Below are 19,299 nucleotides of genomic sequence, written 5' to 3'. Positions count from 1 at the left end.
TGGGTTCTGGGACTTAATGCTATTAGAATATTGAGGTGCCATCCACTCTCATCGGTTTGTAACTGACTAGTGCAGACTTTGAAGGATCGTTGCCCAACTTTCCAACTTTTACCCTCTTTCGGACCCCGTTTAATCTTTGATTCATAGGTTTATGTTATCGCGCTTTTTCTCCACAAGAAGGAACATTTATGGCAATTTATTCCTCATGCTATAGAGGTCCTAGACTGAGCCTGTCAGATCAGGCCGTGTGTACAGTTAATTTTTACCTACAATTTTGCAGTTCTGTTATCTCGCCCTTCATTTTGGGAGTGGTTTCAAAAGTTAGGAAACCCCCTCCGTCAGCTAACAAGATAATTTGTACTTGATTTATATTTGCTTTCTTTGTGATGGCAGGTGCAGCTGGGAATTCTTTTGCCGCACGTGGCAGATGTGTTCTGCATCCCCACGGGACATGGCAGCGGTAGAGAGTTTTTTTCTTTTTAAAAGTTTTTTTTTATACTAAAATGTTTCTTTTTCAGGGAAGGGCTTATATGTAAAGCCCTCCCCTGAAAAAAAATGCAGGGGTGTCGGCAGACCATTGTTTTCAATGGAGCCGTCTGCAGCAGCCGCAACTCCATTGAAAACCATGCATGCATTCCCAATGGTGCACGCATATCCTATCTTTGCAGGCACGCACCTGCAAAGTACGGACATGTGCACACACCATGGCTCTGCCCTGCCTTATCACAGCGATCATAGGTACAGTGCTGAAATTCCCTCAGAGGGACTCAAAATGTGTAAAAAAAAAAGAAAAGAAAAATGTAAAAAAAAAACATTTTTTGTGCTTTTTTTAATATTAGCATAAAAAAAGGTAAAAAAAATTAAAACCTCACATATTTGATATTGACGCGTCTGTAACGATGTGTACAAAAAGTTGAACATGCTTTTTATTTTGTACGGCAAAAAGCGTAAAAAAAACCGCTAAAAAACAGAGACAAAATGCTAATTTTTAGCATTTTGCCTCCCAAAAATGCAATAAAAGTGATCAAAAAAGTTGTACATTCCCCAAAATGAGACAAATAAAAACTACAGCTCGTCTCGCAAAAAATAAGCCCCCATAGAGCTCCATATATAGAAAAATAAAAAAGTTACAGGACTTTGAATACAATTATAGAGAAAATTTTTTTTTCCAAAAAAAGGGTTTTTATTGCAAAAAAGTGTAAAAACCTAAAAAAAATAAGAATTTTGGTATCGTTGTAACTGTACCGACCTGCAGAAAGAATTTAGTGTGTCATTTATGCTGCATGATTAACGCTTTAAAAAAAATAAAAATCTATGGCACATTTGAGTCGTTTTCTCTCCCTGTTATCATAAAAAAAATAATAAAAGTTTTACAATATAGCCTATGTACCCAAAAATGACGCCAATAAAAACTAAAGTTCGCCACGCAAAACACAAGCCCTTATATGGCCGCGTCGACGCAAAAATAAAAAAGTAATGGCTTTTGAAAAATGGAGATGGAAAAATATCAAAAATCGCTTGGTCCTCAACGCCAAAATAGGCCATGTCATTAAGGGGTTAAAAACATCCTATTAACCTCATGTGAGCAGTTCATACCCTTTAAAAATAAAAGAACTACAAGTAGAAGAAAACCAATATGGCTCGACAAGACCGTAAGGGGGACTATAAGCGAAAAAAGAAAGAATTTAAATTATTAGAAAAATGCAGTCAAGAAGCACTGAAAACATACAGGGAAAAACCAAAGTATGTAAGGAAAAATTAAAAACCGCCAAGGTCGATACAGAGAGACTGATTGCCAATGAGAGCAAAAATAACCCTAAACTATTTTTTAATTATATAAACGGTAAAAGGATTTGCACTGAAAGCACTGGCCCTGTAACAAGTAATGCAGGAGAAGATGATGGGGGGAAGGCAAATCTAATAAATAGATTTTCTCCCAAGTGTATTCACAAAGGAAAAAGAAATGTCACACAAGAAAAAAAAATTAGATATTAAATAACCAGCGGGTTGTTGATCCGGGTCTTGTAGTCAGGTGGGAGCTTTCAAAATGTTGATCCAGGGAATATTCTGCCTGCCATTATGGAGTTGGGAAATATTTTTTTTCCCCACATGGCTTCTACCTCATTGGGTTTCTTTTGCCTTACTCTGCATCAACAAGTCTTACATTGTTTTACCTAGCTCAGTGTAGGGACCGTCGCGCAGTTGCTGACCTGGGGTCTAGCCCGGGGGGTCAAGTAGGCAGAGACAGGAGTTATGGGCTACGTTGCAGGGAATCCCGACTTCTGCTTTCCCTGGTTTCCTGACACAAACATCTCATCACCCAGGACATCCAATAATGCAGAGCACAAATGGAACTGCCCGATGTAAAAGAATACCTCGGTCCTTGTTAAGGGAGTGATTTGATAGATTTAAGGTGATGAAATTATAAGGAAGTGAGGGAAGAAAAGGAAAAGTTCTAAGACATGTATCCTTGTTAGAGATTTTCAGCTTGGTCCAACCAAGGTTGTCAAATTTGTAGAAATTTACTTCTGGCGTAAGATCAACCAACCAGCCAGCTACTCAAATCGACAAATCTGAGAGACTTTCTCTTTCCATAAAGTGATGGTTGCAGGATCAAGTGGAATAAATAGCTTTGCAACAGCTAATAGCATAATTAGAATGCTCACATTAGAAGAGCACAAATGTGGAGTTGGTTTCCACAGTCAGGCAAAGTCAGCAATCAGGGCTTAGTCAAACGGGTGCATCGGCGGATATATTTAACTCTTTTTATCCTATCCCCTAAAGAACCAAGGTTTGCTTGGGGAATATTCAAGTAACAAACCATTGCATAAGCATGAGAGGAGTTTACAGGGTGAACCCACACAATAATAAGCAGGTATTTTCAATGTTATCAGTGTACAGTTTATTAACACAGACGGTAATTTGGTATCCTTGGCATTATGAGAAAAAGGTCAAAGGCACTTGTTACTGAGTCACCATTAACCCCTTAACGACCAGCCCATAGTGTTTTTACGTCCTCCCGAAGTGGGCTCTATTCTCTGAGGACGTAAAAACATGCTTCCTGCAGAGAATAGTGCCCCTCGGGCTGTGGACGTGACAGCTCCATGCTGTCGGTGTCCGCAGGTAGCTGACAGCATGGAGCTGTCATCCCGGGCTGTTCGGAGCCCCCCCCGGCATTGCGATCGGCGCTATGCAATGTATAGCGCCGATCGCAAAAAAGTAAACAAAACTGCAAAAAAAGTGACATATTCAGCTGCTCTGATGGATCGGATCCATCGGAGCAGCTGAAACTACTTACCGAGGTCCATCGCACGGCTCCCCGCTGTCCTGATGCTCCGGGCCCCGCAGCCGTCCTTCTGCGCATGCGCGCCAGGCGGCATTACGTCAGCCGCATGCGCAGAAGGCCCGGCGGCGCGGGAAATTTAAAATCTCCTGGCTCCCGGCTCCTGTAGGTAGCCGGGAGGCAGGAGATGTCAGCGGGGACTGCGGTGAGCGGTCCCCGGTACCGCGATCGCCATTATCCAATGGATAATGGCGATCGCGAAAAAGTTAAAAAAAGTTAAAAAAAAGTAAATGTTTCAGCTGCCATCATGGATCGGATCCATGAGGGCAGCTGAAAATACTCACCTCCATCCTCCACGATGTCTCCGGTGATCTGGAGCCGCCACGGGCTTCTGCGCATGCGCGCCGAGGGGGAAATGGCGGCGCATGCGCAGAAGCGCCGAAGCGGCGCGAAATTTTAAAATCCCTTGTCTCCCGGCTACCTTCAGTAGCCGGGAGACAGGAGATGTCACCGGGGACCGCGGAGTGCGGTTCCCGAGCACGCGATCGCCGGTATCCAACGGATACCGGCGATCAAAAAAAAGTTGAAAACAGTTGAAAAAAGTTGTAGTTTCATCTCCCCTCATGGATCCGATCCATGGGGGGAGATGAAAATGCTCCCCCAAGGTCCCCAAAAGCCCCCCCAAAGCACAGGGCATTACCCTCTACTGCGCATGCGCAGTAGAGCCTAAGGCAAAAGTTGCCTTAGGCATAGTTACTTGCAGGGACCAAAGTAATTGGTCCCTGCTGACATGGGTGGCTGTGATAAACCTATCACAGCCACCCATGTCTTTTGTTTAATAAATATGGCACACAGTTAGTCCTGGTATCTCTCCCCTGTCACTGAGAGTGATTTGTGACAGGAGAGAGATAGCTGAGAAAAATCGTGTGCCATATAGAGAGTTAAAAAAAGAAAAAAAAAACCCGTTATTACCCGCCTTCACCTTCCCTTATACCCCAATTACCCTATTTTATCCCTGTCCACTTTTTTGGGGGCTATTTTTTTTTTTTTTACCCCCATTAAATTTTTTTTTAATAAAATGGAGCGTAGGCGCTACACCACCGAGCAAGCGTACGCGCTGCTCACTGCGTCAAGCTCCGGTAGCGATGCTACCAGCGAGTCGGAGGAGGAGGAGGTTTTTTTTGAGAGTGACAACTCTGCCTCCAGCGCTATGGAGGTAGAGGAAGTCGCTGGGGCAGCGGGGCCAAGTTATGCGGCGCCCACCACTGTGTGGAGTGCCGCAAGTTTGTTTGCGCCCCGCATCCCAGAATTTTTAGCGGCTCCAGGCGTTAATCTGGACGTCGCAAATTTCACCCCGTATCATTTTTTTAATTTATTCATTACTGACGATGTGCTGCAGTTAATTGTCCAGCAGACAAATATATACGCTGGACAATACATGACCGCGCACCCCACGTCGGTTTATTCCGTGATGTGGACCGCCGTAGATGTCCCTGAGCTAAAAAAATTTTTGGGACTTATTTTACTAATGGGACTCGTAAAAAAGTCATCAATACGGTCCTATTGGTCCACGAGCGCCATTCACGCGACGCCCGTATTTGCGTCGATAATGCCCCGACGCAGATACGAAAACATTCTGCGTTTTCTTCATTTTGCGAATAATACGCAAATCCCCCCAAGAAGTGACCCAGCATACGATAGACTGGGCAAATTAAGGCCCCTTATATCGCTATTAAGGGACGCCTTTAAAAACATTTATACCCCCCAAAAAAATCTGGCGGTGGATGAATCTCTGATGAGTTTCAAAGGGCGTTTATCTTTCCGCCAGTTTATTCCCTCAAAGCGCGCAAGATACGGCGTCAAGCTGTACAAAATCTGTGAGAGCGCCACAGGTTATACTTGCGACTTTTTTATTTACGAGGGCAGGGATCGCCAATTAAACCCCCCCAACTGCCCTGAAGACATTGGCATCAACGGGAAAATTGTGTGGGAGCTCGTGGGCCCTTTTTTAAATAAGGGGTACCACGTATATACTGACAACTATTATACGAGCGTCCCCCTTTTTAAAGCGTTACACGCCGCAGGTACAGGGGCCTGCGGAACTATCCGTAAAAATAGGGTAGGATTCCCACAGCCCCTTGTTTCCAGGCGTGTCGACAAAGGCGCGTCTTACGCACTGGCCTATGACCCCTTGCTGGCAGTTAAATGGCGTGACAGAAAGGACGTCTTTATGCTGTCCACTGTGCACGCAGACACCTCCGTTACAGTTAGGGAGAGGGGGGCTGCAGCGGAGAAAATTAAACCGGTCTGCGTCACAGATTATAATAAATTCATGGGGGGCGTCGATCTGTCAGACCAGGCACTACAGCCCTACCTTGTAAAACGTAAAACGCGAGCGTGGTACAAGAAGGTAGCCATCTACCTTATACAGATGGCTACATATAACGCTCACGTGATTTATAAATCGTCTGGGGGCACGCTGAGCTTCCTCCAATTTCAGGAGGAGCTCGTAGAAAATCTTTTATTTGGGACCACCGCACCCCAAGACGCATTGCAATCGGAGGAGGTGCGGAGGCTAACGGAGCGTCATTTTATGAATCCCATCCCCGAGACTGCAAGCAAAAAATACCCCCAAAAAAAGTGTCGCGTCTGCACTAAGCAAGGGAGGAGGAGAGATACGCGTTTTTATTGTCCCACGTGCCCATCCCACCCTGGCCTTTGTAATTACCCCTGCTTTGAAATTTACCATACAGTTTTACATTATTAATTTTATTTCACATATAAAAAACGCCAAAAGGGTGTGTGGGTGGGGTGGGGGTCTTTTTAGGGAATCAGTTTTACTTTTATTATTAGTCCGTCTCCCCAGTTTTTCCTGCTTGAAACAAAAAAAACGGTCCTAAAAGTGTCAAATTTGGTGAAAAAAATGAAATCACATTTATATTTCACTCACATTATAATTATTTTAAAAAATAAAAATGTAGCGTCAGAATGCCCAGTACACCCCTAGATAAATTAACTAAGGGGTCTTGATGTCAAAATTGGGTCACTAGTGAGGGGCATTTTATTATTTTGGCAGTTTACTATCTCTACTAGTGTGCAATGGGCCCTGTAAATTATTCAGTTGCGCCCTAAAATCAAACGGGTGCTCCATACACTATAGGCCTAGCCATGCGCCCTCTAAGAAAATTGGGGCTACAATGGGTATGTTTCTGAGCAAAGGACAAACAGGGGTATCCATTTTGGGGTGCAGGTCTTTATTCATATATGTGCTGTACAAAAAAAAATTCGCTTTTAAAATGACAGAATTACCAAAAAAATGAAAATCGTAATTTTTTTCTTCTGCTTGGCTTAGATTCATACAAAAACCATGAAGTCAAAAAAGACATTGTACCCCTAGATAAATTCGTTAAGGGGTCTAGTTTTCAAAATGGGGTCACTTGTGGGCGTTCTCCATCGTTTTGGTCACTCAAGGGCTCTACAAGTGTACAATAGGGCCTAAATCTCATTCAAGCAAATTTTCTGTTCGAAAAGTCACCGGTTGCTCTTTTCATTTTGGGCCCCATTGTGCATTCAGACATAAGATTAGGGCCACAATGGGTATATTTCTGAAAACAGGACAAACAGGGGTATCCATTTTAGGGTGCAAGTCTTTATTCATATATGTGCTGTACAAAGAAAACGCTTTTAAAATGACAGAATTACCCAAAAAATGAAAATCGTAATTGTTTTCCTTATGCTTGGCTTAGATTCATTCAAAAACCGTGAAGTCAAAAAAGACATTGTACCCCTAGATAAATTCTTTAAGGGGTCTACTTTTCAAAATGGGGTCACTTGTGGGGGTTCTCTATCGGTTTGGTCACTCAAGGGCTCTACAAGTGTACAATAGGGCCTAAATCTCATTCAAGCAAATTTTCTGTTCGAAAAGTCACCGGTTGCTCTTTTCATTTTGGGCCCCATTGTGCATTCAGACATAAGATTAGGGCCACAATGGGTATATTTCTGAAAACAGGACAAACAGGGGTATCCATTTTAGGGTGCAAGTCTTTATTCATATATGTGCTGTACAAAGAAAACGCTTTTAAAATGACAGAATTACCCAAAAAATGAAAATCGTAATTGTTTTCCTTATGCTTGGCTTAGATTCATTCAAAAACCGTGAAGTCAAAAAAGACATTGTACCCCTAGATAAATTCTTTAAGGGGTCTACTTTTCAAAATGGGGTCACTTGTGGGGGTTCTCTATCGGTTTGGTCACTCAAGGGCTCTACAAGTGTACAATAGGGCCTAAGTCTCCTTCAAGCAAAATTTCTGTTCCAAAAGTCACCGGTTGCTCTTTTCATTTTTGGCCCCATTGTGCATTCAGACATAAGATTAGGGCCACAATGGGTATATTTCTGAAAACAGGACCAACAGGGGTATCCATTTTGGGGTGCAAGTCTTTATTCATATATGTGCTGTACAAAAAAAACTGCTTTTAAAATGACAGAATTACCAAAAAAATGAAAATCGAAATTTTTTCCTTCTGCTTGGCTTAGATTTATTCAAAAACCGTGAAGTCAAGAAAGACATCGTACCCCTAGATAAATTCGTTAAGGGGTCTAGTTTTCAAAATGGGGTCACTTGTGGGGGTTTTCCATCGTTTTGGTCACTCAATGGCTCTACAAGCATACAATAGGGCCTAAATCTCCTCCAAGCAAAATTTCTGTTCCAAAAGTCACCGGTTGCTCTTTTCATTTTGGGCCCCATTGTGCATACAGACGTAAGATTAGGGCCACAATGGGTATATTTCTGAAAACAGGACAAACAGGGGTATCCATTTTGGGGTGCAAGTCTTCATTCATATATGTGCTGTACAAACAAAAACTGCTTTTAAAATGACAAAATTACCAAAAAAATGAAAATCGGAATTTTTTCCTTCTGCTTGGCTTAGATTCATTCAAAAACCGTGAAGTCAAAAAAGACATTGTACCCCTAGATAAATTCGTTAAGGGGTCTAGTTTTCAAAATAGTGTCATTTGTGGGGGTTCTCCATCGTTTTGGTCACTCAAATGCTCTACGAGTGGGCAATGGGGACTAAATCTACTTCAAGCAAAATTTCTTTTCGAAAAGTCACCAATTGCTCCTTTCATTTTGGGCCCCATTGTGCATACAGACGTAATACTAGGGCCACAATGGGTATATTTCTGAGCACGGGACAAACAGGGGTATCCATTCTGGGGTGCAAATCCTAATTTTCATGTGTACTATAGAAAAAAGTCCTGTCTTTAAAATGACATATTTGCAAAAATATGAAATTTTAGTTTTTCTCTTCTAAATTGCATTGACTCCTGAAAAAAAACTGTGGGGTTAAAATACTCATGGCACCCCTCAGTGAATACGTTAAGGGGTGTAGTTTTTAAAATGGGGTCACTTGTGGGGGTATCTATCATTTTGACTCCTATGAACCTTTCCAATCTTGGCTTGGTGTAGGAAAACAAAGTGTTCCTCAAAATGCTGAAAAGTAATGTTAAATTTGTACGTCTCCTAAATGGTTAAAAAAAAACAAAAGTTTTTCCAATGTGCACCCAAAATAAAGTAAACTGATGGAAATATATATCTTAGCAAAAATTTCTATATTATGTTTGCACATTTTTGAGATATTGCAGTTGGAAATGTGAAAAAATGACGATTTTTTCAAAATTTTCCCTATTTTGGCGCTTTTAATAAATAAACACAAATTCTATTGGTCAATTTTTTCCGCCTAAATGAAGTACAACATGTGGCGAAAAAACAATGTCAGAATCGCTTGGCTATGCAAAACCTTTCTGGTGTTTTTCCATGTTAAAGTGACACATGTCAGATTTGCAAAATTTGGCCTGGTCATTAAGGCGCAAACAGGCTTGGTCACTAAGGGGTTAACATTCCCTGCACTCTGTTTTATCATGCTAGTTAATGATGCTTTTGCATCTGAGATCAAGGTGAGACAAAAAAATATTTATAAAGGTATTTTTCATAATGCATGCTTCCTGTCAGCTTTTTAATAAAACTCTGAGTGTATTGTAGCCATTCAACTCTTTCATTAGTCACCTTTATCATGTTTTATGTGACATTTCTTTGAAACAATCCCTGATCCCAGCATGCCCTTCTAGAGCCTCAGATTCACATAGGCCAATTATGTTTTTTTCCTTTTAAAAAAGAACAAATGCTCAATATATTTAGTAATAAATTAGGCATAGACAGCTCAGCATGAACTGGACGATATGTTCTGTTGTATAAGAAAAAAAAGCATCTAAAGACTCACTAATTACACAGCCATGAGATTAACTTCTAAAAATAATGGAAAAGAGTCTGATTGAGCTCTGCCATTGTCAATGGTCTGTTAGGTTGCTTATTTAGAAAGGTCAGTACTAATAACTATCATAAGGTGCCAAGGTATTTTAAAATGCAAAAGCATTTGGTGCTTAGTTCAAACTAATAACCTTTTATTCAGGCTTTATTTAGAGTGGATTTAGTTTTATTTATTTATTTTTTTTGCAAACTACTTTTCTGATGATTGTTAGAATAGTTTTCTTGCTAAAGCTCAACAAGAGGAGTAGCAATAATTTTCTAGAGTTATCAATAGAGATGAGCGAGCATGCAATCACAGGCAACTCTCGCTGAATGAATGACAGGCTTGAGCTGCCTGTGATTGGCTGAGCACCTCAGCCAATCACAAATCAGCTCTTTCAGCAGGCAGGGATTTTAAATCCCCACCTGCAGACAGATCAGCACTACAGAGCCGGGGACAGCGCGGAGAAGACGCGGCTGAGGCCTGGCAGCTGAAGGGAGGTGAGTATCTATTTTTTTTTTACATTATTTTTCCTGGTCTTTAGGGTAGGGCTTATATTTAAAGCCCTTCCCTGAAATCCAATTACTGGGGGGCTGGCAGCAGGATCCTCTACTGCAGCTGTCATGTGTGACAGCTGCAGTAAGGAATTGAAGAATTCCTCTGCTGCATCTGTCACAGATGTGGCAGATGTAGCAGCAGGGAATTTTTTTTACTAGGGACATGGCAGGGACATGGCAGTGGCGGAGGGTACTTTTTTTTTTTTTTTACACTAAAATTATTGTTTTTCAGGGAAGGGCTTATATGTTAAGCCCTTCCATGAAAAACAATTCAGTGGTGATGGCAGACCATTGTTTTTAATGGAGCCGCCGGCAGCAGCCGCGACTCCATTGAAAACAATGCAGAGCATGGGAAACCATGAAAAATGCTCTAGTCTTCCATTGACTTCAATGGGGTTCGTTACTTGAGCCGAGCTTTTTGTAATGCCCGAGAGCTCGGCTCGAGTAACAAGCACCCGAGCATTTTGGTGCTCACTCATCTCTAGTTATCAACTGTTCCAATGAAGAATTTAAGATTTTAAAGATGGTAAGACACAAGACAATCCTGTTAAATAATTTATTAGATACCCTATTTAACAGGCAATGGTCATTTCAGGCTTGTTGAGTGCTGATCAGTGCATACTTGCTAGGCGTTTGGTTAAGTGGGCTATGTGATTAGTATTCCTGATCTTTAAGAAGTTTATAAGTCACAGTGGCAGAAACGTCCTTTGCTCCAAAGTAGAATTTATCACTGAAAAGAACTAAACTAAAATATAACCTTTATTGATATAAAATTAAAAACTATCTAGGCGTACATACACATATAAAAGTATTTAGAGTCCTTATTCTCTAAAGTCAATCAAGAGAGAGCAATATCTTACACCCCTCAATGGTCTATTATCATAGGTCAAACAAGTATGAAAACCTGAGCAGGTGTGCAGATGCCTTGACACAGGGGTCATACACTCCTATTTATATCTGGAGCACAATAATGATACTAGCACTGCACTATAATATCAGTATCTCAATGATAAGGTGTATACTCAAGATCAGAGTCCTTCTACCTAATTGGGACACAGAGTAAACTCAACAGTTCTCTCTTAATGATCTAAATTAAATCCTACTATCTCATAGGATGTTAATCAGTATCAGGGATAGATGTAAAGGGGAGAGATGAGATAATAGCTTATAGATGTTTGACCTTGTCCCAAACTCCCTCCCTCTCCTTTTTATTAGAATATACCCTATAGAATTGAGTATTTCATGGTTATAATAAGAGTTAGGTTTTAATGGTAGTCCATCTCGTAAGCTGATTTCATGGAGCTTTAACGTTCTTATACACCAGTTTTAGGGTTATTAGAGAAGTTTAGTTTCAGCTTGACAAATTTGTATCAAACTGAATTTTTGACAACATTTAGCAAACCTGCCAAACTGAACTTTTCAAAAGTTTGCTCAACACTATTGCTGTTGTGTCTTTACATCCGTACACAATGCCTGTCGGCCACTTTTAGCAAGACAGAGGAAGTAGGCAGAGGCAGGGGAAGCATTGGAGTTATGGCCATGAAAACCATAGACTTATGGCTAGAAATTAGATATATTCTTTGTTAGATGCATTAGTCAAATGGCACAACATTTGCCAATAGCATAATAATGTGGTGACAGATCTGCTTTAATCTTAGATATCCTTTAATGTATTGAATTATAATTTTACCTTTTTTGCTAATTCGGTTGACAATTGCTGAAGAGATGGGGATGAGATTGAATGAAGACTATCATTGCCACAAACTGGATTTTGCAAACCAATGTATGCAACTGCATTGACATCAAGGATTCTCTGTAGATCCTATAAGAAAGATAACAGAGTTTGATTTGCTTCAGAAAAAAAACTACCAGTTGACCAAGATTCCAGGCACGAATGGCTATTTAAAACACACCCATTTGCTTTTTAAGGCATCTGAAAAGAACATAATTCACATTTACCTGTAACAAAATCAACGCATCCACTCAGCATTTACTTAAAAGCATGAAGTGCCAAACTATTACAATGCTCAGCCAGCTGAAAGGATTTTAAAATATGTTCTTGACATAAGGAACACATCAAGCGTAGTCACTGCTAATGCATTCTGTTCCTTACTAGAAATCCACATTCACATTGTCATTATAATAGCTTCTATAAATTCATATTTTTAAAAAGACCTAACTAGGGAATCAGTTGTATGAATCATTTGATTTCACCATGCTAATCGCTTAGTACAACAATGAGACGATTTGCATGAAAATATCATAGTGTGGTAGAGGCATTACATCACAGTTACATTTACCTTGCATGGGTGACACAAAATGTACGTTTTCTTCTGAAATGAAAAATATGCTAGAATTTTTCTTTTCTTATTCTTAGTTTTTTAAACAAAGAGAGCTACAATTGAATAAAGCCTTTGTCCAACTACAAAAAGCCTTCAATAAAGCTGGTTTCCTACCAGGTTTTTCCATCATCTCTATAAATTTATAAATATAAATTAAAAAGATTTTTTTAAAATATTCTATAAAAGGGTTCTTAAAAGTGTATTTTGCTATGGACAATCACCACTTTTAAAAGGTTCCCTTGACGATAAGCACATTATAGGTTTCCCTATATTTAGCTGTTATTTGGGGAAAACCTGAAAGCAAATTTTATATTTCCTTGTAGCACCACCACTGTGAAAATTAAGCATTACACAATGCACATTCAAATTGGTTGTCTGTGTAATACAGGCCAGGATAAGTTCTCCAGAGTGACTGCCGTTCTTTGTAACCACTATCCACTCCTGCCAAAACACTGCTAAATGTAGCAAGTATGTAGGTATGTTTAAAAGGCTAATTGCCAAATACTGGTCTATGTTACATGAGGAAAGAGTTATCGAAGAACTGGTACCAAGCTTAACCACAATTTATTTTTCCAGAAAGCTGCATCTTTGGATAACAAGAATAACCCTACAATGAAGATTCAGAATGGAAAAAAACACTAGATTTTAAATCTGAGAGCTTTGCACCTTTTTGGAAATGTAAAGCATGTCAATTGCTAAAGCTTAAACCCCACAATTTAAGGATTTCTATAGAGATAAGCGAGTATACTCGCTAAAGGCAATTGCTCGAGCGAGCATTGCCTTTAGTGAGTCTCTTCCCCGCTCGAGACAGAAAGTTCGGGTGCCGGCGCGGGGGAGCGGTGAGTAGGTGAGTAGCGGCTGTCAGCAGGAGGGAGCGGGGGGGGGGGGAGAGGGAGAGAGAGATCTCCCCTCCGTTCCGCCCCGCTCTCCCCCGCAGCTCTGTGCCCGCTGCCGGCATCCGAACCTTCCGTCTCGAGCAGGGGAGATACTCGCTAAAGGCAATGCTCGCTCGAGCAATTGCCTTTAGCGAGTATACTCGCTCATCTATAGATTTCTATGAAAACTTAAAGAGGATGTCAGGGGTTTTTACAATTAATAACTTATAAATACAGGCAGCACTAACTGCTTCTAGCACTATCCGCACTGACAGCAGGCTCAGCTGATCAGCAGGATTCCTGAGTGGCAGAACCCCAGCGATCAACTACTATCCTGAACTAAGGTCATCAAAAGTAAAAATCCTGCGCAACCACTTTAATTTCTCATGAAACCCTATAACACTTGACAAATAAAAGGTTTCAATCCATAATTAATAGTTAAACATTTTAACAACATTATGAAAGGTTTTAAGGGCCAACCACACTCGCAGAACTATTTTAAGAAGTGGTATTGAGTGAACTGAACCAGTTTGGATTTTGCAACGTTCTACCCAAAATAGGGTTTTACTAGTTTGGTTCGCTCAGCACTAGTCCTGAAAACTGTTGTATAACACTGTCTAAGAAACATAATACAGAGATTTGATGGCTCTTAGACAGTGTTATACACCAGTTTTAGGAGTTTTGATGAACGTCCGGATTTGAATGCATTCAGACTGAACTAAACTTTTTTGAAAAGTTCAACAAACCAAACTTTTCAAAAGTTCACTAATCACTATTAAAAATGCATAACAAAAGTAATTAAGACACATGCAATAATGTGCAAATGGTGCACTGAACGTGAAAGGTATGCCAAAAAAGAACAACAATATGCCAATGTGGAAAGCACTCACTGAGCAAAGGCGGGTAAAGGATGGGAGCAGAAGGCAATGACCAGCAGTTTAAGAAAAAAGCACAGAGCACACGTGTGAGACGCAGCCACTCCAGCTTGTAGCGGCTGCATACACAGAAACTAAGGACTGGGCGTGGCATCACCTTGCCTCACTACTGAAGCTGAAAAAAAACCAAAAACTGTGATGCATATCTAGGGTATTTTTCCCTAAGTAAGAGACTAGTGTTTAGGTCTCGATACGCTTTTTTCTTAAACTGCTGGTCATTGCCTTCTGCTCCTGTCCTCCACCCACCTTTGCTTGGTGATTGCTTTCTACATTGGCATATTGTTGTTCTTTTTTGGTATACCTTTCAAGTTAAGCTCACCATTTGCACATTATTGATTTTGTATTTTATATACCCTGGTAAGTTGGGCAGTGGCCTACTCACGGTTTCAGCTACTTGGCATATACTTTTGGTGCAGGGCTATACACGCTTACTTCTATATATCATTAAAGGCATATGTTTTTTTGAGGATTAAATCAGTCCCCCCCCCCTCCACCTCTAAGACTAAAGTAGTGATGTTATCCACAAGAAGCTTACAACTTAATGCCACTAGATTTTTATACTTGGTTCATTACACCCTACAGCTTTTATTGTGACCCTGAACTGTTTGCTTCTATAAAATGGAAAAAATGTTCTTCAGTTCCCATACACAGAATACATGTGGATATTAATCTATATTTTTTTCCTTGTCCTCCAGTTATTATGCAATTTTAAAAATACTTAACATAATAAAATAAAATGATTTACATACAGTTTTTAGTCTAGTGTTGTATTATGAGTAAAGTACTTTAACATTTCAGGTTCTGGGTCTATTTATAATTAATGATGGGAGTGAAATAGGGCGTTTTGTCTTTGAAACATATAGTGTCTATGAAGTCATAGCTTTCAACTGCACTTATCACAAGTGGGAAGCCACCAGTCATGATGCCTCCATAAATAGTGTATGTACAACTTGATCACTCAATCTATCAATCTATCACTCATCTATTGTATCCAGCTATGTGAAGGACATCTATTAAGATAATGTTTACACTACTAACCAACCTGACTTAACCTGCAACAGTATGATTGGGAGCAGTGGGTGCCCATATGTTCAAATTCATCTACATTGATATATAGTCACTTGATTTTGCTCTTTGATTTGATTTTAGTTTTTGCTATGGGATACTGTTTTTTTTAATGTTGATTGGCAGTTACATATATTGATTCAAATGGTGTCTTGTCTAAGATTTACACAATACTCTTCCTATTCTAGCTTGCATAATACTCTTTCTAGAATAGATCTCTGAACAGGTACTCCATCTATGCATTCTTATGTTAGTAGAGTGGAAAATCTACTGCAATTTGTGTCTGATTATTCTCTACTTTGTTTGTTGCTGACAATAAATAGTAGGGGATTTGGTTTGGATGAGTTTTAGTATGGATAAAATTTGGAAGATAAATCAGTTTTGCTTGAATTTGCTTGATTGCAATGCAAGAAAAGAAGAGGCTTTATTGGAATTCTTGCAGTATAATATTAGTTCTTCTCCAATGTCCATAGTGTGGGATGCTATGAAGATGTTAAATGGGGTCATTATATACAAAGATTGGTTTACATAAGTCTAAATGTCAGAATACTATTAGGATTTTTCAACAATGAGTTTTAGAAGCAGAGCAAGCTTATTGTGGCAAGCAAGTACACAGAATGGTCAGCTATAGGCTGTAAAACAGGCATTCTGTGTACTGTGAAGCTTGCTCTGCTTCTAACACTCAACACTGGCGAATGATGGGGTCCTTAAATGTAGGTGGGTTACAATGGTCTGTCACGGTTGCCACAGGTGACCAATGTTAACAGCAGGTGGTTGTTGCCAGTAAGCACAGAGACTGTTTCTGGAGGTGCAAATATGCAGACCAGTGTGCACTTGGTTGCCAAGTCTTCAAGAGATAAGGACAAGTCCATCATTGAATTGCAGGTGGAGTTTTGCTGTTTACTGGTCTGAATTGTGAACGAAGGAGTTTGTCAGTTTGTGCAGAAAAGCTGCCACATGAGGAGAAGAGTCCATGGAGTGATGAGGCTATTCTAATGACTGTTGGTTCTGTGCAGTATGGACTTAAAAAATCAGATAGATGCAACATTGCAAACATTTTACAGGAGGTGTCTGTTCCAAAAATGTGTCCTGAAAATTACACTCAAAGAAAATGTGATAATGTTAGTGCAAAGTTAAGTGAAATGCGTGATATGTTAGCTTTGCAATGGGTATTAGTGTTTAAGGAAAAAGTATTTTGTCTAATAAAACTGACACAGAATCCTTATGTTATAGGTTTAATAGACTGATCTGGCTGGAAGCCATGAACAACCCAAAACACATGGAGGAACTTTATGTCAAAGACGAGATGCGATTTTGTAAACTTTACGATACCTGGGTGGGTAGGCTACAGTCTCAGGCTTCGTCACAGCTGAGGGCACGGTTGATTAATGGTATTGTCGCCCCCTGAACAGACTTGACACACCCTCTAGCACTGAAAGCACTGAAAGTACGCTATGATCTGATGGTAAAATTGCCTCAGAGGTTTACTCAGACTGGACAGACTTCTCCTGTACCCTTAGCCCCCCCCCCCCCCCCCCCCCCCCCACACACACACACACTCCTTCTTTCCGGGGTCTGTCCCACCCTTTCATAATCTCCTTCTATTTCTTTACAGGGTTTAGATACCTTCACTTTTCCTTCTAGCCCCCAGATAATGGGATATTCTGCGACAACTGCAAGGAGGACTATGTTATGTTTTGTTATGTTTTATTAGAAAATCTTCACAGGTTATTAATTAATCCCGAAACATACAAGAGTGAGGCAACGTAGCCTTGTCTTAATTATATTCTGATTTCTCCTGTGAATGTATTGTTATATTTGATGCAGCTAATAAAATATTTTTGAACCATAGGTTTAATGGAATATCTTGTTGTGTGTATGAACTGCTGATAATCCGTGAAAGTATTCCACAGTCTGCATAGGTGAATGCAAAGTGTGAAGAGACTGGTACAGAAAGCCCAGCCACAGCCCATGTGAGAATTAGCTCAACTATGCTGCTAGTGGTAGAGCTTAAAAATAACAAAAGGATTGTGTGTAGTCCTAAGAGTGATGGCAAACTAGAGAGAAGTGTTGCTAGTATAGTTTCCTGTGAAAGTAAGGTGGTTGCTAGTAGCAACTAAATATCTTCTGGAAGTACACATAATAATAAAAATAGGAAGAAAAGGAGAAAGAAGAATGCTTCTCTTAAGATAGAAGATGTAGTCAGTGAAGACCAAGAGGTTCAAAATAGAAAAGACAATAAACAGTTGTTCATTGTTCAAGAGGAACCTTGAACAGATGCAAGCTTACTTGAACTAAGAAGGCTAGTTTGAACTAAGAAGGATGCTAAAAACAAAGCTCTGTAGCTAGAAAAGTCCAAAAGAAAGTAGATGATATGAAGACCCTGTGTCAGGATGGGTGGCTATCGGGGTCGCCGTGCCCGCACGGCGGATGCTGTCGCCCCTGCTACGAGTGCGCGTCGCAGGGGGACTCCTACGCTGGTCATCACTCCTGGCCGCCCGACTCCTACACGGCGCAGAGGTGCTAGGAGCATGGCGGCTGCTGCCCGGCGCCGTGTCCCTGTTTCCATGGCAGCCTGCTGCATCCCTACTGACCTAGCCTAGTCTGCTAGTGCTGAGGGAGGTTCTCCCAGCATTTCTGATTATCCTGCTGCTGTCAGGTGCTCCGCCCCAATCAGCTGCTGGGGCAGGAGCTCTGACAGCTTTTAAACCCTGCAGTGGCTTCCTGACACTGCCAGTGTTTGTTTAGGTTTCCTTGCACTCACCAGCGTTACCTTGGATTCCTGTTTTCTAGTGTATTGACCTCGGCTTTTCCCCTGACCTGACGTCGTCTCCTCCTTCTGTACTGTGTTTCTCCGGACTGACTTTTAGTGCTTGACCTTGGCTTGCTCCTGGACTGGTTTGCGGTTTTCCCTTTGTGCTTCGCTGTGGTTGTCTGTTTGTCTGTCCATTTGTTTTCTGTTTCCAGGGATTGTGGATTTCCCCAGCATTCCCTTAGCCAGTGTAGGGACCGTCGCCCAGTTGCCCGCCTGGGGTTAGCCAGGAGTGGAGGCAAGTAGGCAGGGACAGGGGTTGTGGGCTACGTTGCAGGGACCCCTGACTCCTGCTTTCCCTGGTTTCCTGTTAGAAACACTGGCCGCAAAACGTTTTCTGGTTCCTACATCCATCCAGCCAAACTAGTCCATCCATGAAGGCTTTGCAGCGTTTTCTGGGATTTGCCAACTTCTACCGCAAATTTATTAAGGGTTTCTCAGTCATCGCCAAACCATTAACAGATTTAACCAAGAAAGGGGCTGAGGTTGGCAGCTGGACACCCTTTTTGAATCTTAAAGAAGCCTTCTCCTCCACGCCTGTCCTTGTTCAACCCGACTTGAACAGCCCCTTCATTGTGGAGGTAGATGCTTCTGAATTTGGAGTGGGCGCCGTCCTGTCTCAGGGTCCAGCAACCCTCTCTAACCTCCGACCCTGCGCGTTCTTCTCAAGAAAATTCTTGTCCACTGAACGTAACTATGATATAGGTAATAGGGAATTGTTGGCCATCAAGTGGGCTTTTAAGGAATGGCGGCATTTCCTTGAGGGAGCCAGACACCAGATTACTGTCCTCACTGACCACAAAAACTTCGTGTATCTTGAGTCAGCTAAATGACTAAATGCCCGGCAGGCGCGCTGGGCCTTATTTTTTTCCCATTTCAATTTTGTTGTCACCTTCTGGCCTGGGTCGAAGAACATTAGAGCCGACGCGTTGTCGCATAGCTTCGATGTGTCTGAACCCGTGGATTCTCAGCCAGAGGGGATCCTCTCTCCTGGAGTGGTTCTAGCGGCCTTAACCCCCGGTCTCTCATCTCTGCTACATGCCGCCCAGCAAGGTGCCCCGGAGGCCCTTCCGGAGGGCAAACTGTTTGTTCCCCTCTCCCTGAGACTACGGGTTCTCGAAGAG

At 41.3% G+C, this 19,299-nt stretch overlaps 1 protein-coding gene across 1 annotated transcript in view; it reads right to left on the bottom strand.

Moving 5' to 3' along the window:
* NAALADL2 (N-acetylated alpha-linked acidic dipeptidase like 2) overlaps positions 1-19,299 on the bottom strand; it is an 855,965-nt gene that overhangs the window by 190,388 nt on the left and 646,278 nt on the right. The window contains 1 exon segment of the mRNA XM_066601349.1: positions 11,837-11,968. Coding sequence (XP_066457446.1) covers positions 11,837-11,968 — 132 coding nt within the window.

This window comes from Eleutherodactylus coqui, chromosome 1, assembly GCF_035609145.1.
Source record: "Eleutherodactylus coqui strain aEleCoq1 chromosome 1, aEleCoq1.hap1, whole genome shotgun sequence".
NCBI lineage: Eukaryota > Metazoa > Chordata > Amphibia > Anura > Eleutherodactylidae > Eleutherodactylus > Eleutherodactylus coqui.
This window is presented reverse-complemented; position numbering and strand designations above follow the sequence as displayed.